This window comes from Excalfactoria chinensis, chromosome 27 (genome assembly GCF_039878825.1).
Source record: "Excalfactoria chinensis isolate bCotChi1 chromosome 27, bCotChi1.hap2, whole genome shotgun sequence".
NCBI lineage: Eukaryota > Metazoa > Chordata > Aves > Galliformes > Phasianidae > Excalfactoria > Excalfactoria chinensis.
In genome coordinates, this window is record NC_092851.1 from 446,399 (window position 1) to 467,865 (window position 21,467).

General features: G+C 56.6%; 4 protein-coding genes across 5 annotated transcripts in view; all 4 read left to right on the forward strand.

Moving 5' to 3' along the window:
• The first annotated feature begins 4,045 nt into the window (after window positions 1-4,045).
• On the forward strand, window positions 4,046-6,617 carry LOC140263055 (class I histocompatibility antigen, F10 alpha chain-like). 2 transcript variants are annotated; one of them, XM_072357790.1, is made up of 8 exons: window positions 4,046-4,088; window positions 4,198-4,467; window positions 4,698-4,970; window positions 5,058-5,330; window positions 5,404-5,511; window positions 5,629-5,661; window positions 5,738-5,824; window positions 5,967-6,617. In XM_072357790.1, exons 1-8 carry the CDS (start codon window positions 4,046-4,048, stop codon window positions 5,984-5,986), a joined length of 1,107 nt encoding a protein of 368 aa, XP_072213891.1. In that variant the 3' UTR covers window positions 5,987-6,617. The 2 variants fall into 2 exon arrangements, with proteins under 2 accessions (XP_072213891.1, XP_072213892.1); XM_072357791.1 differs by lacking the exon at window positions 4,046-4,088 and having other exon boundaries at window positions 4,213-4,407.
• Window positions 6,618-7,478: 861 nt separating this feature from the next.
• LOC140263036 (zinc finger CCCH domain-containing protein 11A-like) lies at window positions 7,479-13,361 on the forward strand. The gene is made up of 15 exons (XM_072357767.1): window positions 7,479-7,665; window positions 7,872-7,991; window positions 8,465-8,588; window positions 8,996-9,199; window positions 9,448-9,564; window positions 9,753-9,833; window positions 10,266-10,373; window positions 10,588-10,650; window positions 10,891-10,981; window positions 11,063-11,622; window positions 11,867-11,940; window positions 12,050-12,253; window positions 12,286-12,471; window positions 12,850-12,917; window positions 13,097-13,361. Exons 1-15 carry the CDS (start codon window positions 7,612-7,614, stop codon window positions 13,359-13,361), a joined length of 2,319 nt encoding a protein of 772 aa, XP_072213868.1. The 5' UTR covers window positions 7,479-7,611.
• Window positions 13,362-15,128: 1,767 nt separating this feature from the next.
• On the forward strand, window positions 15,129-17,655 carry LOC140263075 (class I histocompatibility antigen, F10 alpha chain-like). The gene is made up of 6 exons (XM_072357816.1): window positions 15,129-15,245; window positions 15,355-15,624; window positions 15,855-16,127; window positions 16,213-16,485; window positions 16,559-16,660; window positions 16,778-17,655. Exons 1-6 carry the CDS (start codon window positions 15,203-15,205, stop codon window positions 16,804-16,806), a joined length of 990 nt encoding a protein of 329 aa, XP_072213917.1. The 5' UTR covers window positions 15,129-15,202; the 3' UTR covers window positions 16,807-17,655.
• Window positions 17,656-19,775: 2,120 nt separating this feature from the next.
• LOC140263082 (class I histocompatibility antigen, F10 alpha chain-like) overlaps window positions 19,776-21,467 on the forward strand; it is an 80,700-nt gene continuing 79,008 nt past the window's right edge. The window contains exons 1-2 of the mRNA XM_072357824.1: window positions 19,776-20,592; window positions 20,823-21,241. Coding sequence (XP_072213925.1) covers window positions 20,355-20,592; window positions 20,823-21,241 — 657 coding nt within the window. The 5' untranslated portion in view covers window positions 19,776-20,354. The remainder of the gene's footprint in view (window positions 20,593-20,822; window positions 21,242-21,467) is intronic.

The window sequence follows — 21,467 nt, forward strand, 5'->3', positions numbered from 1 at the left end:
AACATCCGCACTCCTTTGCACGAGCATGCACAGATTTGCTCACCAGGAGGGTGTAGGGTGCTCCAGGCACGAAGAACCTTGCACTCTTTTGCAGCTGCAGCACCCATTGGGACAGAACCAGCGGTACCAGCAGCTCCCGCTCCACGAGTTCTCCCCCTATAGGACAGTGCCAGGCCACGCCCCCATCGTGACCACGCCCACATGTAGCCACGCCCATTCCGGACCCCAAATCCCACTGAGATCACATGGGAACCCAAAATCCCAAAGGGACCCCAAAATCTTCGTGGAACCCTCAAACTCAAAAACGCCCAAACACCCAAAAGGCTCCCAAACCCTTTTGGAACCCCAAAAACCCCTTTGGGAAACCAAAAACCTCTTTGGGATGCCAAAAACCTCTTTGGGACCCCAAATACCCCATACAGACCTCAAAAGCGTCCTGGCCCCGCCCCCTTTCACCGAAGCCACGCCCACCTGCCGATTCGACCACGCCCACCGTCAGGCGCAGCAGCGCCCCCTGCAGGTCGGTCAGCGCCACGCCCGCCGCTTTGGCCACGCCCACTGGGGATATATCCAATGAGGCGTGGCCTTCTGTCACCTGGGGGGCGGGGCCATAAGGGGGCGGGGCCAGTGGGAAGGGGGCGGGGTCATGGGGAAGGGGTGAGCTCAAATCCCCTTGTAGGTTTAGGGGTCTCACCTGGCATTGCTGCTCCAGACCCCTCAGGAAGCGACCCCCCCGGCCCCCGGCATCCCGCAGCCCCACACGCAGCTGTGCACGGCCCCACACTGGAGCCCCATCTGGGAATCTGGGGGTCCAAAGGGTCAGTGGGGTCAAGAGGATCCCAAAGGTTAATGGGGTCAGGAGATCCCCAGAGGTCAATAGGGTCATGGGGAGGGGTCCCAAGAGCCAATAAGGTCAAGGGGAGAGATCCCAATAGGGTCAAGGTCAGATGGGGATCAGTCCCAACAGCCAATAAGGTCAAGGGGAGATCCCAATAGGGTCAAGAGATCAATAGGATTGGGAGAACTCAAAGGTTATAGGGTCAAGGAGTGACCCCAAAGGACATCAGGGTGGACTGGAGGGGAATTTGGGGGATTCAGGAGAGTTGGAGGGGTTTGGGGAGGTTTTGGAGGAGAAAGATGGGGATTTTGGGGGGAATATTGGGGAAACTGGGTGGGATTTGGGATTTGGGTGGGATTTAAGTGGGGATCTGGGGGGATTTTGGCTCCAAGGATCCCATACTGGACATGCAGGTGGACGCGCAGTGGGGCCGGTTCAGGGTCGCTCAGCAACATGAAGCCACGTTCAGGGCGGATGCGCACCTCGAATCCAGGCAGCACTGGGGACAACATATGGGGTTATAGGGGGGTATGGGAACACAACAGGGACCCCCAAGACCCCACTCACCGTATTTGCGCACCTCGAAGGCGGTGGAGCTGTTGGTGTTGGGACTGGCAGCCAACTGTGCCCGTATGTGCCACGTCCCTGGGCTGGGGACATGGGGACATGATGACCCTAAGGCTCTCACAGAGCCCCTCTGGTGCCCTATAGGGTCCTATAGCCACTCATAGGCCCTATAGTCCTCCAGAGCCCCTGTCATAGACCCCTATGGTCCTCTAGAGCTTCCCAGAGCCCTTATGGTCCCTATGGTGTGCTATAGCCCTTCGGAGTCCCTATGGCCCTCATGATTCCCCATACTCCCCTATAACCCCTGTAGACCCCTATAGCCCCTAAGGCAACCTATAGTTCCCCCACAACTTCCTATAGCCCCTCCTAGACTGCCATAGTCTCCCATAGTCCCTATCAACCCTATGGTGCCCTATAGCTCCCCACAGCCCCCTATAGCTTCTACAGCTATTATAATGTCCCAGTAACCCTATAACCCCCCCACTGCTCTGGCCCACCTGCAACCCCTGTAGCCCCACATCCCCATAGCCCCCCATCCCACCCCATAGCCCCCGATAGCCCCCTATAGCCCCACTCACAGGGCAATGTCAGGCAGCACCAGCTGGTCGCTCAGCACCGTGTCCAGGGGCACCCGCTGCACCTCCCGCACTCGTGCACCCAATGGGTTCTGGGGGGATATGGGGGTACACAGTGAGACCCCAGCCTTGTAGGGCCACCCAAACCCCATAGGGTCACCAACAGACCCAACCTTATAGGACCCATACCGTGATGGTGACATGGACAGGTTCAGGGTTTGGCTGTAGGTCGGGGTCCATAGAGAAGACCCGGAAATGCACTGGAAACAAAGGGATATATGGGATATATGGGTGAATGTGGGGTGAAAATGGGTTGGATATGGGGGAATGTGGGGAATAGATGGTGGATTTGGAAGGGTTTGGGGGAGAATTTTGGGGTTGTTTTAAGGGAGTTGGAGCATTTGGGCCGCTGGGGTGGATTTGGGGTATTTAAAGGAGGTGGATCAGGCAGATCTTTGGGGCTTGGGGTACATTTGGGGCACTCACCAGTCTGTCGGGGGGCGTAGAGAGGTTTGTCTGTCTGCACAATGAGGTGACCCCGCGGCCCCCCCAGGGCCACACGTAGACTCCGGGTTCTGGGGGGGGGCAAGTGAGGGCTATGGGCCTCCAGGAGCAGCCCCCGACCCCACAGCGCCCCACAACGCTCTGCCTGCACTGGGGTGACCTATGGGGGATATGGGAAGGAGGTGTGAGGTGACGTGGGTGATGTGGCAGGAGGGCACCCAAGGGTGCACATGTGTGCCATGGGGGTGTTCCCAACCCCCTCACCCTATAGGACACCCCTCCAATGTCCCATATCCCCCGGTGTCCCCATACCTCAATTTGTAGGAGTTGGTTGAAGTTGTTGTGGGCTGTGAGGGCAAATGGGACCGGGAGGGCACAGGGCCCAGCCCCACGGTCACCCTCAGCCCACGCCGTCACTGTCCCCGTCACCGGCCCCACAGATGCCACCAAAAGCCCCATAGGGGACCCCAGGGCCACACGCCGGGGGGCCACCAGCACCAACCTAAGGAAACACTGCTTGAGCCACCAGCCCCACAGCAGCTCCATAAGCCCTCCCAGATCCCATAAATACACAGACACCCCTTAGGTCCATCTGAGATCCCACAGGAATCCCCCCACAAGCCCAGGCCCCATAACCTCCCCAACCACACAGAAATCTCCCTCAGTCCCACCAGACTCCATCAAACCCCAATCCTACAGCTGCTCTCAGACCCAACAGCACCCCATAGTTCCCACAGTGGACACTGCAGGACATTCATAGTCCCATAGCTACCCCACAATCAACCCCAACTCCATAATCCAGCCCCATAGGTGCCTCATAACCCCATACTCAGGGTCCTGGGAGCTGCCCTCCATTAAGAGAGTGAGGAAGAGGAGGAGGAAGAGGCTGAAGGTCCAGGGAGGCCCCATGGCTCCGGCGGTGTGGGGCAGATCGGGGCAGTGGCACAGGGACACCGGGATTGGGGTCAATCATTAACGGGGGGGAAGGACATCAGGGTCCACCTGCAGACCTGGAGGGCATTGACCCCAGATGGACCCACGTGGATGTGGGGAAGAGGGGCAGGGCGGCCCTGTGGGGAAAAGGCACTGATCCCAAAGGCAGCTCGTCGTTACCTCCTCCCCCCCCCCGGACACGGTGCCGCTGACCCTATAGATGAGACCCCATAACAGTGCCTTGAATGGAATGCAGAACGAATCCTTTTCACTGCCCCCCTCCGACAAGACAGAGACCCTCGCCCCCCCTCCGGGGTAGGGACAAGGCCGGGGTGGGGACACAACCCGGGTGCCCCCCCTGTGCTCGGTGAGCCGGGGGTTTCCCACACCGCGCCCTTCCAGCCCCATCCCCCCCCCGCAACACGCAGCGATTTCGCTTTCGCTTCACAACCTGCAAGAGCTCATTCTGCCTGACTCCCGGTGACGTCACGCACGCTCACGTTCACCATTGGCGAGACGGAGGCGGAGGAGCCAATGGGAGTGCGGGGAGTGTAGGGGAAGTCCCAAAAGCTGAAGGAGCGGCGCGGGGTGTGTCCGTTCTCGGAGCGCAGCGCTGTGGCTGTGCGGGATGCTGGGGCTGCTGCTGTGCGCCGTGTGCGGGGCGGCGGGCGGTGAGTGCGGCCGGACCGGGACCCCTCCGTCCCCGTAACCCCACCCCGGGGCTGTGCCCGTGGGACCCCCACCCGCGGCTCACGGCCCCGCTGCGCTCCGGCCCCGCAGAGCTCCATTCCCTGCGGTACTTCCACACCGCAATGACGGATCCCGGCCCCGGGCTGCCCTGGTTCGTGGATGTGGGGTACGTAGACGGCGAAATCTTCGTGCACTACGACAGCACCGCGCGGAGGTACGTGCCCCGCACCGAGTGGATGAAGGCAGCTGGAGCTGTGGATCCCGAGTACTGGGACAGGAACACCCGGATCGCACAGAGCAGTGAGCAGAATAACCGCGCGAGCCTGGACAATTTAGCACGGCGCTACAACCAGAGCGGCGGTGAGCACGGCCGGCACCGCGGCTCCGTGCTGTGGGATGGGGCTCCATGGCGCAGTGCCGCCCGCACCCCCCAGGGCTGGTCCTGCCCGGCGGCACCGTCCCAGGGCTGCCCGTCACAGCCCCACCGAGCTCGGGGTGCTGCGACCCGGGGGGACCCCAACCCCATCCCCACTACAGTGGGACCCCTGGGACCGGAGGAGCCCCTCACCGCGTGCCTGGCTGTGTTTCAGGGTCTCACACATGGCAGTGGATGTATGGCTGTGACATCTTCGAGGACGGCACCACCCGGGGGTATGATCAGTATGGCTATGATGGGAGAGACTTCATTGCCCTTGACAAAGACACGATGACGTACACTGCGGCGGTTCCAGAGGCAGTTCCCTCCAAGAGGGCGTGGGAGGAAGGGAATGAACCTGAGAGATGGAAACATTACCTGGAGGAAACCTGTGTGCAGTGGCTGCGGAGATACGTGGAGCACGGGAAGGCAGAGCTGGGGAGGACAGGTGAGGGGGGGGCTGCGATGTGAGGCTGGAGGTGTAGCTGCTCAGTGTGAGAAGCTCAGCCCGGCCCTCACTGCCGCCCACCTTCAGAGCAACCCGAGGTGCGAGTGTGGGGGAAGGAGGCCGACGGGATCCTGACCTTGTCCTGCCGCGCTCACGGCTTCTACCCGCGGCCCATCGCCGTCAGCTGGGTGAAGGACGGCGCGGTGCTGGGCCAGGACACCCACTCGGGGGGCATCGTGCCCAACAGCGACGGCACCTACCACACCTGGGTCACCATCGAGGCGCTGCCGGGGGACGGGGACAAGTACCAGTGCCGCGTGGAGCACGCCAGCCTGCCCCAGCCCGGCCTCTACTCGTGGGGTGAGTGAGGGGATGTGGGGCTGGGGGGCTGCGGGCTGCCCCTTCCCCTGTTGACGGCCCTGCCTTCCCCCAGAGCGGCCACAGTCCAACGTGGTGCCCATTGTGGTGGGGGTGGTTGTCGCCATCGTGGCCATCGCCATCGTGGCTGGTGTTGGATTCTTTATCTACAGACAGCATGCAGGTAAAAGTGGAGGGCTGTAGGATGACAGTGGGGGCTGTTGGGTGATTTGAGGCTCCCTCAGTAGCCCCCTGCCTGGCTGTGATGTGAACCTGTGCTGATGCATCTCTCTGTCTGCAGGGAAGAAGGAGAAAGGCTACAACGTGGCACCCAGTGAGTGATGATGGCAGCACTGTCCCCCACCTCTGCCCGGTGCCAGGGCAGCATTGGGGTCCCCACTTTCTCCCAGGGTTCCTCTTCCTGGTGCTCGAGGCTGGGGCTCATGGCTCTTCTTCTCTTACCGACCAAGATGGTGCATCCAGCAACTCAAGCACAGGTGCGGTGTGGGGCTGGGGGTTGGGAGGGGTCCCTGTGCTCTCTGTCGTGCTGCACCAGGGATATGCTGGGCCTCTGTGGGGAGCAGATGGTTGGGATGTGAACATGGCCCTATAGGACACCATCTCTTCTCCTCCACACAGGGAGCAACCCCACCATCTGAGTGCTGTGCTTCAGCCTGCAAGGGGCCAACTGGCCATACGAGCATTTGGGATCAGTGATGGACACAGCCCCGTCTGTTCAACCTCTCACACCTCCCTCTGCTTCCTATGCTGTAATGCTTTGCTTGTGCTGCATCCCGAGATATAAAGTATTGGGCTGTTCTGTGCTCAGCCTGCCTGCATTCTGCTCTGTGCTGGGCTTCAGGATGGGGTGGCTGAGGGGACCTTTGCCTGCTCAGTGTACTGAGGACCCACTGCTCTCTCTTCTTCCCCTTCTCCTGCTGCTCTCTGCCCCCATGTGACCCCCCCCATTCCTTATCATCTCCTCTCTGTGAGCCCATGCTGATGGCTGCCTGCTCCCTATCCTGGTTGTGCTTTGGTTTTCCCTGTTCCATCCCTGAGTGCTGGAATGTGTTCTCCTGGATGCTCTTCCCTGCTCTCCCTGCATATCCCCACCAAACTGGATGTCCTGCAGCATTTCCCCTCCCATCCTGCTGCCTTTCCAATCCTCACCCACAAACTTGCCCTCTTGACATCCCCCTTCCCACCCTTGCCCACGCTCTTGTGTCCCTGCTGTGCCACATGTGGCTCCATAACCCCCCACATTGTACCCCACACCCAAATAAATACGATTGTTCAGCTGCACTCCAGCGCTCTTCTGGTTCATTTCTCTCCCCCCCCTTTCGGCGTTACACACTGTGTGTGAGTCCCGTCTGTTCCCCGTGTGCGGAGGCACGGTATTGCACTCGGCAGCCTTGACTTGTGGCCGGATCGGGAGGCGACAGCCTTCATGTCAGAAATGTGGACAAGTGCTTCTGTTGTCTGAACCGGCTCTTGGCCCTCAGCACAATGGGGCGCTGCCTTTCCAACCCTTCATGGCACTGCTAGGTGCCAAGGGCTGTAGCTCTCAGGGCTCCGTGCTTGGTTTCTGGTTAGCATTTGGGCTGCTGTGCTAACAGATGTGTCTGGGGTTCTCTTGTTTCCAAAGGGAAGGGCTCGTAAGGAACGGAGGGACGTGAGGTATTTCTAGTGCACTTGATGCTCCCGATTCCAGAACCCTTCCCATTGTGAGCAGAACAGAAGTGCTGAGCTGGGTGGGTGTTCCACGGTGCAGAGTCCAGAGCCGTGTTGGTGCCCGGCGTCTGTGCTGGGCAGCACTGAGGTTGTTAGGAGCATAGGAATGTGCCAGAGAGGAATCTGATGGGAAGGTACTAAAGGTAACAAGGCAGCATTTCTATCGGGATTGGAGGAGGGAAGGAAACTTTGCCATCCAGTTGGAGGGGCTCCATTGGAGGCCTTGCAGCCGTGCACCCCCAGGGGCTCCGTGCTGAGTCAGGCTGATGTTCCTCTAGTTTGACCAGCGTTGAGGAGGGCAATGTTTGGAAACAACTGCTCCTGAGAGACTGATGGAACGAACAGGAGAAAGCTGGGAAGATGGGTGGGCATTCCTCATTCTTTTCTGCTTGTTGCTGTTTTGCTCAGGGTTCCTTTTCAACAGAAGATTGCGCTGATCAAGGCACTAGAAGACGCTCAGTGCAAGGAAGCACGAGCCAGCTCTTTGAGAGAGCAGAGGAAGAGCTGCACAGAGATCCCCGAGAGCAGAACTGCTTCTGGGAGCTCGTCCAGCATGTCGAAGAAAGGAGAGGATTGCTATTTCTACTTCTATTCCACTTGTAACAAGGTCTGCTTGGCTTGTTTCCTTCATTTCTTTCAGTTCTTCAGTTCAGAGGACGGGGTGCAATAGGTAGAAGCATTACTGATCTTGGGCAAACTGAATAACTCATTGCATTGAGCAACAGGGCAACTGGCTACAAATGAGCTCAAAGCACGGCCAGTTCTCAGGTTGTACTATTGCATTTTCCTCTCTGTGTTTCCATTGGGTTCCAGGGAGACAACTGTCGCTTCCGGCACTGTGAAGCTGCTTTGGGCAATGAAACCATCTGCACGCTGTGGAAGGAGGGCCGCTGCTTCAGGAAGGTCTGCAGGTTCAGGCACATGAAGATCCAGGTGAGTGTTGGCTGCTCAGAGTTCATCACCAGACCCACTTCTCATTGCTTCAGCTGGGCTGAATGGGCTTGTACAGATTAGGTTCATTTGCTTTGAGATGAGGATGGTTCCTATTGTGAAGAGGGGGCTGGGAGGAAGCAGAGGGAAGAGTGCTGAATGGCATTGGTAAATCAGAGCAGGACATTCCTGTAGTAGATCCCAACAGTGTTCTGTCCACAGCTGCTAAAGAAGCACATGCATCAGACAGGCATTCTGCAAGGTGTGTTAGTTGAAGCCCTTCTCAACTGGTGTCCTCACCCACAGCATGCTAGGAAAGCTGAGTGAGCCCGGTGCTCCCAGCCTGCGCACGCTTCAGAGTGGTGTTGGAGTGCTGCTTTGTGGCAGTCTGCTCACTGGCATCATCTGCAGCTCAGTCTCCCTTTGCAAATCTGAGGTCCGCATGACCAGCAGCTTTTCTTCCTTTCCGTCCTCAGAAAAAACGCAGTGAGATTCCCTGCTACTGGGAGAACCAGCCAGGAGGCTGCCAGAAATCCAACTGTGCCTTTCATCACACCAAGGGACGGCACCTCAATGGGCTTTTCTTACCACCCAGCCAAAGTGAGTTGGTCTTGGTTAGGGACGAAAGATGAACTCTATTGCTCACAGGTGGGTGTAGTGTGGTCAAGAGTGCCAGGGAACGTTCATGGTGACCTGATAGATGGGTGCCCAGCTGAACTTTGGGTGCTTCTGAGAGTTCAGTTTTGTCTTGCCTGCTCGGCTTATCTCTGCTCCTGTGGCCTTTGCCTTGCAGGTTGTTTGCCTGCAATGAAGCTTTGACTGGGTGACAGGGAGATGAATGTTGTGTAGGGGGGGATTTCTTTGTTCCCAGAGTAGCCGGTTGGATGGGCAACTGGAGACTCAGCATTGATCCGTGCGGGTTTTCAGCCTTGCCTGCCATCTTTGTGCAGTGCTTGTAAGGTTAGGATGCAAGTTTTTCATTCCTGATGATCCTTTCCTTCCTGTAGCTGCGCTGCCAAGTCCAGCAGAGTCTGCAGGTGACGATCTGAAGGCAGCTCAGCCAACACTGCAGCAGAGCAAGCTTTCCGTGCAGTCCAATCCCTCTCCACAGTTGAGGGCAGTGATGGAAGGGGACAACTCCAAGGATGTCCCAAGCCCTAAACATCCTGCAGCTGGAATCAATGCTGCAGATGGTGATGCTGATGGTGAGTGTGGTTGCTGCTGCTTTGGATCTTGAATGTGGATTTTGATCTTATGGTTGGAATCTTAGACTGCTTCTGTGGGTTTACCAGGTAAGTACGGCTGTTGAAATAAGGAACCCATCTGTAATCACTAGGTTTGTCCTTAAGAATATGAACTGTGGGCTGAAGTGTCATTGTATGAGCTCCATACAGGTGGGAAATCGGATTGAATTCCTACTGCGTAACTGAAGAGGCTGATTGTTTCTTTCCCTCTCCAGACCAGCTTGCTGAGAAGGGAGAAGAAACAAAACCAGCTGTCCGGCAACCAGCTGAAGAAAAGCAGGATGGATTGCAGATCATTTCCACTGGGAAATCAAATGCCGATACCAAACAAGGTATTCCAGGATGAATCAGAAGAACTTGCCAATTCACTCCAAAGCAATTCATTGCACAAACACAACAGAACGTAGGGTTGCTGACAGGGTTTCTTATGGCTGCTTCTGAGCAGGAGGCAGTTTGCAGAGCTGTGGTCCTCAGCGTGTGCCTCTGTCCCTCAGTCTCATTCACTGCTCTGTGTTCCCAGATGACACTTTGAATGCTGGAATCAAAACACCTGAAGGAACCAAAGGGAAGAAACAAAAGGACAAAAGAAAACAACCAAGCGGTGAGTTCATGTGCCCTACTTTGTGATCCTTCTGATCACAGCCAGATAGCTGGCACTGTGTTGGGGAATAGAGCCGTTCACAGAAGGGAACCTTGATCTTGCACTGCTGGTTTTGGAGCAGCAGTTGCTGGTGGCTGGGAGCTACATGAGAGATAGACTTGGATTTTTAGCTGGGGGTATCGAGCTACTTCAGCATGCAACGTGGTGTTTGAGATCCAGACAGCTGCTCTTCTAGATGGGAACTGCAAGAGCAAATTGGAGGCCAGTTAGTCACCTCTCTTATGGACGTGCAGTGGTTGTTGCGTATTGGACAGCGATGAGTAACAAATGCGCTTTGGTCTTTGTGACGGTTCTGTCAGGTTGGTTTTTGTTGTTGGCAGTGGCTTTTCTTTTCCTGGTTGTAAACACTGTCTGTTTGTTCCCTTGGATCAGAAGGGCCTTCAGGAGTTCCTGCTCATCCGCTCCAATCTCGGACTGTTCCTGTGCCAGAGGAGAAGGTGCGGACAGTGGTCAGAACTGTGACGCTGTCTGCAAAGCCGGGTAATGCTGAGTACCTTTGTTTGCATTTGGTGGCTCCTAAGTGGGATGGATCAATAACAGTCAAGGTAGTTGGGCCATGTTAGTCTGCTGGTGCTGCTGTCCAAATGGTGTCTTTTGGGTGTCTGTTTGTTGGGTGGGCAATGAGCTGACAGGACAGTCATTCTGTTGGCTGCTGGTTTCTGTCAAAGAAGCCCTTTGTTTTCCTTTGTTTTAGGGCAGGAGCTCGTGGTTCGATTGAATCCTGCTGAGAAACCTGGAAAACGGAAATCCTCTGTAGGTAAGGGCTGCTTGTGAGCTGTTGTTTGGCTGCCTGCACGTCAATGGGAGGGCAGTGCTGAAGGAGGAGGGAGGAAAGTGTGTGGTGGGTCTGTGATGACTCCAAGTGGCACACAAGTGTAGCAGCTGAAAGGTGAATCTGAGAACATCCCCTTGGAAGAAACCAAGTTTGTGGTTGACTGTTGTAGAAACCTTTCTCCCAAGAAATGAGCTGAGGAATGTTGTTGTTTTCTCTCTGTAGCTGATGTCAGCGGCCTTCCGCTGAAGCGCAGCCTTGCAGAAAGGCTGGGGAAGAGGATCGAGGTTGGCAGAGCAGCAAGGAGAGGTAAATGGTCGTCTGTGTTTGCTGCACAGATTCTCTAGGCTTTCTGCTTCTTCTTTCCTGGCAGCGTTCTCTTTGCGTGCTTGCTGAGCTCTTCATCCCTGGGATCTGAACTTCTTTTTCCTTGCGCTTCTCCTTTCTTGCTGCTGACAGAGAAGGGTGCCAAGCCAGCAGGGGAGATCCACGTGAAAACTCTGGAAGAGATCCGTCTTGAGAGAGCTCATCAGCGAGGAGAAAGCCCAGCTGCCCCCCAGGCAGAAGGGTGCTGTAAGGTGGAGGATCCCAGCTCCGGGCTGAGGCCTTCCCCTGCAGTTCCCATGCAAACCTCGTCGGAAGCCCTGGCTGAAAGGAAACACAAAGGGCTGGAAGAAGAGAAGCCAAAAGGAGAAGAGCTGCTGCCTGAGAAGAGAGCTGAGGGTGAGCGCAAGAAGCGGAGAATTGTCCGTCCATCTGTGCCTGGCCAAGTGAAACTGGAAGAGCCAGCGCGTCCAATCAAGGCATTGGAAGAAGTGCGTATGAAAAGCTTGGAAGAAATCAAGCAGGAGAAAGCCCTGCGGATGCAGCAGAGCGGGGAAAAGGTGCCAGCAGCAGCAGCACAGCCCGGGCCTGCCCCAGCAGGGAGGAAGTTGCTGCGCATCACAAAGCCAGCAGGTAACCAGCTGCTTTACTGTCTGCTCTGCTCAAGTGCTTCCCCTGTCAAGCAAATGGAGTTGGCTTCCAACTGCCTGGGCTCTTTCTTACCAAATGCTTGGGTAATGTCTGGACTGCTGCTGTCTCCTCTCTCTGTGCTTTGTTATTGAATGGGAGGCAATAAGTAGATGGAGGAAACACGGGCACTCAGGTTTCTTTCTCTGCTTGCTGTTGACCAAGGGATTTTCTTTTTCTTGTTTGAAAGCACCTGGAAGAGAAGAGGAAAAGACTGTGGAACAGAGCAGGGCTTCTCCCAAAGCTGTCTCTGCACCCGCAGAGGTGAGTCCCCTTTGTTAATTGCACACGTTTGAAACAGTGTTCCAGTGTTTCCTTCATACACTCTCCCTGGTGTTTGCTCTTAGTTTGCACTTGCTGTATTTCTTTGTAGCCCTTGGATCAGAGTACACCAGATTCTAAGTCTCAACCCAAGAGCCACGAGGGGACAAGAAAGGAGAAGCTGCAACTGAGACAAGCAGAGAAGCTGAAGGAGGACGTGGCTGCTGTGCCGGCTGCTGTGCCATCTGCTGCTGAAGAACCAGTCCAAGGTAAAGGTCTAGAGGGACCGTGTATTGCTTTCTCCTGCTGTAGGGCTGTTTCCCTTGTCCTCTGGAGGCACAATGGTAGCCGCTGTCTCTTCTTCCTGTAGCCAAGTGCCAGGTGTGTGTGAAGCCTTGGGATGGCAAAGCCAGCACCCCCAGGAAGCGAGCACGGAAGCGGAAGGCTGCTGAGATCTCTCGCTCTGCTGTGGCAGCTGGGAAGCCTCTGAGTAGCACTGAAGATGAGGAGCCTCCAGCTAAAAAAGCAGCTTTGGTAAGGAGGGGAGGAAGCGTCAGTGCTGTCCTGGTCAGGCTCAGCCTGAGATGCAAGTGCTGCAGAAAGGGTGGAGAACTGAAAGGTTGTGCAGGTTTCCTTGCAAAGCAGTGGCTGTGTGCAGGATGCTGGCTGAATGGCAGTGTGTGCACAATGCTCTGCAGCCCTGGGATTCCTGTGTGGCGTGAAGGGATTGGTCCATTCCTGCTGCGTTGTTGCAAAGAGCTGAGGTGCTCTGCAGCCTTCCCGTGGTTGTTGACGTCCTTCAGGAGCCCCTTGGCCCCCCGTGTTGGGTTCAGGCTCAGCAGTGCTGAAGGAGAAGCGCTGCAGAGGAAGGATCTCCTGAGGAATCCTTGACTTTGTCTTCCTTCTTGCCAGGCTGCTGCTCCAGCCCTGCCGGAGGTCAGCCTGCTCACCAAGCCTGGCACAGAGAAACCCCCCAGCAGGTGAGGAGCACAACTTCTTTTGCTTAAGCACTTTGTCTTGCCGTCAGCCAGAAACTCTTTGGTGTGTGGGAAGGATCAGGGGGTTGGGCTCAAGAATGCCCAAATCCAACACAGGAATAATAAGTACCTCCAGTTAAGACATGTTGTGTGCTGATTGTTCTCCTCCTTGTTCTAACAAGCCTGGAACTGCAGCTGGGAAGCCAAGCAGACTCTGTGGAGCAGTCGGAGGACTCGAGTTCAGCTTCTGCTTCTTCCCAGTCGGTGGCCAAAGCGCAGCAGCTGAGCTCCACTGGGGCTGGGAAGACCCCCTTATCTGTAGAAGATGACTTGGAAAAGTTCATGGGGGAAATCTCAGGAGGGAACCTGGAAGCAGAAATTGGCTTGGACCCAGGGAAGGATGTGGATGAGCTCCTTCTTGAACTTGATGAGATGATTGACAGTTGAACTGCGTAGTCTTATAGTTTATAGTATAAAAACACAATAAAAACATTTTCTGTTTGGTTGGATACCCCAGTGTGATGCTTTTCTAAAGGAGGCTTCACAATGAGTCTTAAAGCACAGCTGAACTGGTCAACCAAATGGGCAGACTGCATTCCATGGTCCTGAGTTCTCCTGCTGCTCAGAGTTGAGGTCCTTCATGTACTCAAGAAATACTTGATTTCTGGAAGCCAACACGTGTGTGCTTTGCTTTGCTTGTCTCAGTTCAGAGCGCAGCCATCCCAGCCCTGCTGTGGGCACAGTGCAGCCCTGGCCCTGCTGGAGGATGCCGTGGTGATGCTGTGCTTCAGCTGGGTATTTAGTGGTTTTCTGATGCTTCTGGGTGGGATTGTGCCCATGTTGTGTCTGCCATTGTTACTGTAAATATTTGATCCTTTCCTTTTCTATCTGCCTTCTATTTAAGACATTGTATGAACGTAGTCAGGCTCCTCTGTTTGTGCCGGCAGCTCTCAGCTGTGTTGTTAAATCAAGCTGGCACAGCACAGCAGTGCTGTACGTCTGGCTGCAGCTCTATAAGGAGCAGGAGGGGAGCCAGGAGTGCTGCTCCAACAACAGCCCTGGTGCTGCTGCCACCGGGGTTACTGCTGTGCTGCCCTTATGTGCTCCGTGGAAGAGATGAGCTCCAGCACCGCCTCGTCTCACTTCTTTGGTTCTGAAGCCTTCAGTTGCTCTTGGCTGCGGCACATTCAGTGCAGTGTGAATCTCTCTACCAGACATAACTGTCTCAGTGGAACTGTGGGGGCTGGGAGGGAATCCCAGAGCTGACAGGGTGCTGTTGAGAGCAGGGCCAGGCAGCCCAGCATGCTCAGCAGCACAGCCAGGTGAGGCTGGCAGTTCAGTTATGGCTGTGTGTACAGCTGGTCACCACTCAGCCTCCCTGGGTGGGGTTCCTATGGGATTCTATGGGTTGTTGTGGAGCTTTCTTTTCTGTATGGACTCTTATGGGTCCCTTCGGGATCTCTACCGGTTCCTATGAATCGGTGTGGGGTATCTACGTATCCCTCTAATGGTCTCTATGTATCCCTATGGATACTACTGGTGAGCCCAACCCCCTGCCCAGGTGGGTGCTTGGGAGGGACACTGAAGGACTGCATGGACCTCTAAGGGGGTCTCTGTGGGGTTCCTATGGGTCTCTATGGCTTGTTGTGGATCTTTCTTTTCTCTATGGGTCTTTATGGGTCCCTTTGTTGTCTTTGATGATTTCTATGGGTCAGTGTGGGGTTTCTGTATCTGCCTCTATTGGTCTCTATGTGTCCCTATGGATCACTATGGGGTCTCTGTGGGTTGCTATGGGATAAGAACCCCACTCACCCCCCTCCTATTTCCACAACAGGTTACACCCCGCTTCCTGGTCACAACTACCCTTCAGGTAACAGCGTCCCCAACCTGACCCTGTCCCCACTGCCATCAGTGAGGGCTGAGTGACCCCATCTCTCAGCCCACGTCCCCGCAGGCAGCATCTGATGGACACCTTCTGTCACCAGCTGTCCCAGCGTGTCCCCATCCCCGACCCTGAGCCGTGGTGCTGACATTAAAGACACTCTGCAGCCTCTCTTGGTGTCTCCGTGGGCTTTTGGGATCAGGGTGGTGTCTTCATATGGGTTTCGGTTTCGCTTCACAACCTGCGGGAGCTCATTCTGCCTGGCGCCTGGTGACGTCACGAACGCTCCCGTTCACCGTTGGCGAAACGGAGGCGGAGGAGCCAATGGGAGTGCGGGGAGGGTCCGGGAAGTCCCAAAAGCTGAAAGTGCGTCGGTTCCCGGAGCGCAGCGCTGTGGCTGTGCGGGATGCTGGGGCTGCTGCTGTGCGCCGTGTGCGGGGCGGCGGGCGGTGAGTGCGGCCGGACCGGGACCCCTCCGTCCCCGTAACCCCACCCCGGGGCTGTGCCCGTGGGACCCCCACCCGCGGCTCACGGCCCCGCTGCGCTCCGGCCCCGCAGAGCTCCATTCCCTGCGGTACTTTGATACCGCAATGACGGATCCCGGCCCCGGGCTGCCCTGGTTCTTTGAAGTGGGGTACGTTGACGGCGAAATCTTCGTGCACTACGACAGCACCACACGGAGGTTCGTGCCCCGCACCGAATGGATGAAGGCAGCTGGAGCTGTGGATCCCGAGTACTGGGACAGGAACACCCGGAACGCACAGAGCAGTGAGCAGGTTGACCGCGAGAACCTGGCCATTGCAGCACGGCTCTACAACCAGAGCGGCGGTGAGCACGGCCGGCACCGCGGCTCCGTGCTGTGGGATGGGGCTCCATGGCGCAGTGCCGCCCGCACCCCCCAGGGCTGGTCCTGCCCGGCGGCACCGTCCCGGGGCTGCCCGTCACAGCCCCACCGAGCTCGGGGTGCTGCGACCCGGGGGGACCCCAACCCCATCCCCACTACAGTGGGACCCCTGGAGATGGAGGGACCCCTCAACCCCTGTCCGGCTGTGTTTCAGGGTCTTTAACACGGCAGCAGATGGCTGGCTGTGACATTCTCGAGGACGGCACCACCCGGGGGTATTATCAGGTTGCCTACAACGGGAGAGACTTCATTGCCTTCGACAAAGACACGATGACGTTCACTGCGGCGGTTCCAGAGGCAGTTCCTACCAAGAGGGCGTGGGAGGAAGGGAGTGAAGCTGAGAGAATGAAACATTACCTGGAGGAAACCTGTGTGCAGTGGCTGAAGAGACACGTAGAGAATGGGAAGGCAGAGCTGGGGAGGACAGGTGAGGGGGGGGCTGCGAGGCTGGAGGTGGGGCGGGGGCTCAGTGTGGGGAGCTCAGCCCGGCCCTCACTGCCGCCCACCTTCAGAGCAACCCGAGGTGCGAGTGTGGGGGAAGGAGGCCGACGGGATCCTGACCTTGTCCTGCCGCGCTCACGGCTTCTACCCGCGGCCCATCGCCGTCAGCTGGGTGAAGGACGGCGCGGTGCTGGGCCAGGACACCCACTCGGGGGGCATCGTGCCCAACAGCGACGGCACCTACCACACCTGGGTCACCATCGACGCGCTGCCGGGGGACGGGGACAAGTACCAGTGCCGCGTGGAGCACGCCAGCCTGCCCCAGCCCGGCCTCTACTCGTGGGGTGAGTGAGGGGATGTGGGGCTGGGGGGCTGCGGGCTGCCCCTTCCCCTGCTGACGGCCCTGCCTTCCCCCAGAGGGACCACAGTCCAGCTTGGTGCCCATCGTGGTGGGGGTGGTCGTCACCATTGTGGTCATTGTGGCTGGCGTTGGATTCATCATCTACAGACGCCGTGCAGGTAAAAGTGGAGGGCTGTAGGAGAACAGTGGGGTCTGCGGGGGGATTTGAGGCCCCCTTGGGAGCCTCCAGCCTGGTTGTGATGTGAACCTGTGCTGATGCATCTCTCTGTCTGAAGGAGAAAGGCTACAACATGGCACCCAGTGAGTGATGAGGGCAGCACTGTCCCCTACCTCTGCCTGGTTCCCCTTCCTGGTTCTCGGGGCTGCTCCATGCCCCACAGTGAGCACAGGGCTGGGGCTCATGGCTGTGAGAGTCCTTCCTTGTTTACTGGCTCCAAGCTTGCTTCCTGAGGTGTTTCTTGTGATAAGACTCTCACTGATTTATGGAGGTGGCAAGTCATGGGTGCTACTGTGAGACAATCAACATCACTTTGTGGGTATTTGAAAGCACCTTCCTTCAGAGCTGTTTGCCTCCAGAAGAGAGTGCTCAGGACTGTTATGAGCGGAAGATGTGGCCTGGGATGCAATAGCTCCAGCTTGGTAAGTGAAAATTGGGGAATGAAGCCATCGTGCCCTGTGAAAAACAGGATGCAGATGGGTATCCCTGCTCCCTCTTACCTGCTGGCAAGGCCCAGAAGATGGGAACAAAGGAGTTTCTGCTGAAATCCCAGAGCCAGAAGTTTCCACTCCAAGAAGAGCTGACTCAACTACTTTGGATTCCAGCTGTCACTCCAAAGAGAGCTGACTTGTCCACTTTGGACCTATTTATAAGTTGGTGCTACCATTGGAAATTGTTGTCGTGGTCACCATCATCATCAGTGGAACAACAACGCCTGACGACCCACCACTACTGAAGATCAATGACTGAACTACAAACCTCAATGGATCCATGGTGCTGACTATCTCCCTCTTGCTTCCTACAGAGACTCCTTGCTTCTATTTAATATTTATACTATTGCCTGCCTTCCTTCCCCATCTTCCTACACCATAATAGTGTCCGTCCTCCTCTTCCCCATCTCCCTGATAAAGTCTTGTAATAAACAGGTTGGACCAGTATTTGAACCGTTGTTTCTTAATCTCACGCCAGGTATACATATATCAAAGAACCTTAACTGCCTCCTATAAACTGGAGTGAGACAATGGCTCTGCTTATCTTACAGGCCAGGAAGGTGGAACCAACAACTCAAGCACAGCTGCGGTGTGGGGCTGGGGGTTGGAAGGGGTCCCTGTGCTCCTTGTGGTGCTGCACCAGGGCTGGGCTGAGACTCTGCAGGGAGCAGAGGGTTGGGATGTGAACACGGCCCTAAAGGACACCATCTCTTCTCCTCCACACAGGGAGCAACCCCACCATCTGAGTGCTGTGCTTCAGCCTGCAAGGAGCCAACTGGCCACATGAGCATTTGGGGTCAGTGATGGACACAGCCCCATCCTCACAACCTCTCTCATATCCTTCTGCTTCCTGTAACAAGCCCCGGGACCCATTCCGTCTGCTTAAGGTCTCGAAACCCTCTGTAACAAGCCCTGGGACCCCTCTGTAACAAGCCCCGGAAACCCTCTGTCCCCGTAAGCCCTGGAAATCCTCCGTAACAAGCCCTGAGACGCCTCTGTCGCCGTATGTCCCGGGACCCCTCTGTCCCCGTAAGCCGCGGAAACCATCTGTAACAAGCCCCGGAAACCATCTGTAACAAGCCCCGGGACCCCTTTCCCCGTGAGCCCCGGGACTCCTCTGTAACAAGCCCCAGGACCGCTCTGTAACAAGCCCCTGTACCCCTCCGTCCCCGTAAGCCCTGGAAACACTCCGTAACAAGCCCCGTGACGCCGCTGTCCCCGTAAACCCCGGAACCCTCTGTAACAAGCCTGAAACCCTCTGTAACAAGCCCCGGGACCGCTCTGTCCCCGTAAGTCCCGGGATCCCTCTGTAACAAGCCCCGGAAACCCTCTGTCCCCGTAGCCCCCTGGACCCCACCGTAACAAGCCCCTGTACCCCTCCGTCCCGTAAGCCCCGGAAACACTCCGTAACAAGCCCCGGAAGCCGTCCATAGGACCCGCATCCTCGGCTCACGGCTCCGCTGCGCTCTGTCCCTACAGAAATCCACTCCCTGCGGTACTTTGATACCGCAATGACGGATCCCGGCCCCGGGCTGCCCTGGTTCGTGTCTGTGCGGTACGTGGACGGCGAAATCTTCGTGCACTACGACAGCACCGCGCGGAGGTTCGTGCCCCGCACCGAGTGGATGAAGGCAGCTGGAGCTGTGGATCCCGAGTACTGGGACAGGAACACCCGGATCGCACAGAGCAATGAGCAGATTCACCGCGCTACAAGCAGAACAGCGGTGAGCACGGCCGGCACCGCGGCTCCGTGCTGTGGGATGGGGCCAAGAAACTGAATGCAGGGCTGGGCAGCTCCTGTGTAACTAAAATAAGTGAGGCATTAGACGAATTCGTGTCACGTGTCTGACAGATAACACGTAACACCACAGTATGAATTTGATCAAGGCATTGCCTGTCCCTCTGTGCCTGGGCCTGAAGTATTGCCAGACCCAAAATAGCATCGGGGGTGGAACGTGGAACAGCAGAGTGGTTTGTGGTGGGGGGATGGGAGGGGGGAAATGAGCCACGGGTTGAATCCAGGCAGGACCAGTTTGAAGACATTCTTCCTTGTCGAATTTGATGAAGCCCTTCCATTATTTAGTAGCAAAGAGACAAGAGTTGAGCAGCCGTTCTGTATTTAGCAATAGAAATCTGCTGGAGTTTTGTACCAATTTTAACCCACAGCTCCCCATCAAGAGAAAACCCAGTTCTCAGCAATTCAGAAACGTTTTTACTGCAACCTGGAAATAAATCTCTAAGGTTCCCATTCTGTGTTATCTGTAACTGATGAGAAAACAGCCTTCAACTTTTGCATACTCTGATCTATCGATTGGAATGATCACTAGAATTTGTGCAGCAAATACTTGCAGAGTTCCAGGCTTTGACTTCTCAAATTAAGAACAGGCTAATTGATGGCTAATAAGAACTGAGCATTACTAATGCATTGAATGATTATTCCCATAGATTCCAGCATTGGTTCCATTAGATCCAATTTGATTTACATTTTATCTATACTTAAAATAGAAGCACCCAATAACCTGGATAATGCCTAATAATTCTAATTCCTGAGACTGCACTGGAAATGCTAGAAATTCTCCCATGATGTCACACCATTTGCAGTGTAACAGGTTACAAAGCAATACCAATCGGTAAGAAGCACACAGCCCCAGTCACTATGGAAGCTGGATACTAGTTTCTGCCTTGAGATGAGCCAGAACATACGGGAATGGAAGCCACATAGGGGCAGTCCTAACAACTCCCATGATGGTGGGCGACGGGACAGCCCTGCCCACACTATGCCAATGAAATGGGGTGATGAGTGCAGGGAGGGGCCAGGAAGTCTCAGCCAGCTGTAGAAGCGGTGCGGGTTGTGGTAGTTTCCGGAGTGCAGCTCTGGGGCTGTGCGACGTGCTGTGGATGCTGTGCGGGATGCTGGGGCTGCTGTGCGGCGCGTCCGGGACGGCGGGCGGTGAGTGATCTCCGTGATCCCCCCCCCTCCCCTCTGCGGTCCCCGGACCCCCCTCCGTGTTTCACGGCGCCGTACCCGCCCCTTTCGGCCGTCCCGCCCTTCGTGGTCCCCCGCCCCCCCCACCTCCGTGGTTCACGTCCCTGCTGCGCTCCGGCCCCGCAGAGCTCCATTCCCTGCGGTACTTTGATACCGCAATGACGGATCCCGGCCCCGGGCTGCCCTGTTTCGTGTCTGTGCGGTACGTGGACGGCGAAATCTTCGTGCACTACGACAGCACCGCGCGGAGGTTCGTGCCCCGCACCGAGTGGATGAAGGCAGCTGGAGCTGTGGATCCCGAGTACTGGGACAGGAACACCCGGATCGCACAGGGCAATGAGCAGAATAACCGCGTGAACCTGGTCACTGTAGCACGGCTCTACAACCAGAGCGGCGGTGAGCACGGCCGGCACCGCGGCTCCGTGCTGTGGGATGGGGCTCCATGGCGCAGTGCCGCCCGCACCCCCCAGGGCTGGTCCTGCCCGGCGGCACCGACCCGGGGCTGCCCGTCACAGCCCCACCGAGCTCGGGGTGCTGCGACCCGGGGGGACCCCAACCCCATCCCCACTACAGTGGGACCCCAGGAGATGGAGGAGCCCCTCACCCCCTGCCTGGCTGTGTTTCAGGGTCTCACACATGGCAGTGGATGTATGGCTGTGACATCCTCGAGGACGGCACCACCCGGGGGTATTATCCGCGTGCCTATGATGGGAGAGACTTCATTGCTTTTGACAAAGACACGATGACGTTCACTGCGGTGGTTCCAGAGGCAGTTCCTACCAAGAGGACGTGGGAGGAAGGTGGTGATGCTGAGGGATGGAAACATTACCTGGAGGAAACCTGTGTGCAGTGGCTGCGGAATTACATAGAGAACAGGAGGCAGAGCTGGGGAGAACAGGTGAGGGGGCGCTGCGATGTGAGGCTGCAGGTGCTCTCCTTCCTATGCTGTTATGTGTTGCCCGCACGGCTTCCAGTGAAACAAAGTGTTGGGCTGTTTTGTGCTCAGCCTGCCTGCATCCTGCTCTGTGCTGTGCTTGGGGATGGGGTGGGTGAGCGGACCTTGGCCTGGTTTGGCTGCTCAGAGTACTGAGGACCCACTGCTCTCTCCTCTTCCCCTGCTGCTCACTGCCCCCATGTATCCCCCCATCGTTCATCATCTCCCCTCTGTGACCCCATGCTGATGGCTGCCTGCTCCCCATCCTGGATCAGATCTGGTTTTCCCAATAGCCATCTCTGTGTGCTGCAATGTGGTCTCCTTGGTGCTCCTCCCA

Excerpts from the sequence above, each read along its gene's own strand:
- LOC140263055 (XM_072357790.1), top strand. The coding sequence starts at position 4,046 with ATGCTGGGGCTGCTGCTGTGCGCCGTGTGCGGGGCGGCGGGCG. Across the intron at positions 4,468-4,697 it reads GCGCTACAACCAGAGCGGCG|GGTCTCACACATGGCAGTGG; the intron begins GTGAGCACGGCC and ends GCTGTGTTTCAG. Across the intron at positions 5,825-5,966 it reads ATCCAGCAACTCAAGCACAG|GGAGCAACCCCACCATCTGA; the intron begins GTGCGGTGTGGG and ends TCCTCCACACAG.
- LOC140263036 (XM_072357767.1), top strand. The coding sequence starts at position 7,612 with ATGTCGAAGAAAGGAGAGGATTGCTATTTCTACTTCTATTCCACTTGT. Across the intron at positions 11,941-12,049 it reads CTGTCTCTGCACCCGCAGAG|CCCTTGGATCAGAGTACACC; the intron begins GTGAGTCCCCTT and ends ATTTCTTTGTAG. Across the intron at positions 12,254-12,285 it reads CTTTCTCCTGCTGTAGGGCT|CCGCTGTCTCTTCTTCCTGT; the intron begins GTTTCCCTTGTC and ends GCACAATGGTAG.
- LOC140263075 (XM_072357816.1), top strand. The coding sequence starts at position 15,203 with ATGCTGGGGCTGCTGCTGTGCGCCGTGTGCGGGGCGGCGGGCG. Across the intron at positions 15,625-15,854 it reads GCTCTACAACCAGAGCGGCG|GGTCTTTAACACGGCAGCAG; the intron begins GTGAGCACGGCC and ends GCTGTGTTTCAG. Across the intron at positions 16,128-16,212 it reads GGCAGAGCTGGGGAGGACAG|AGCAACCCGAGGTGCGAGTG; the intron begins GTGAGGGGGGGG and ends GCCCACCTTCAG.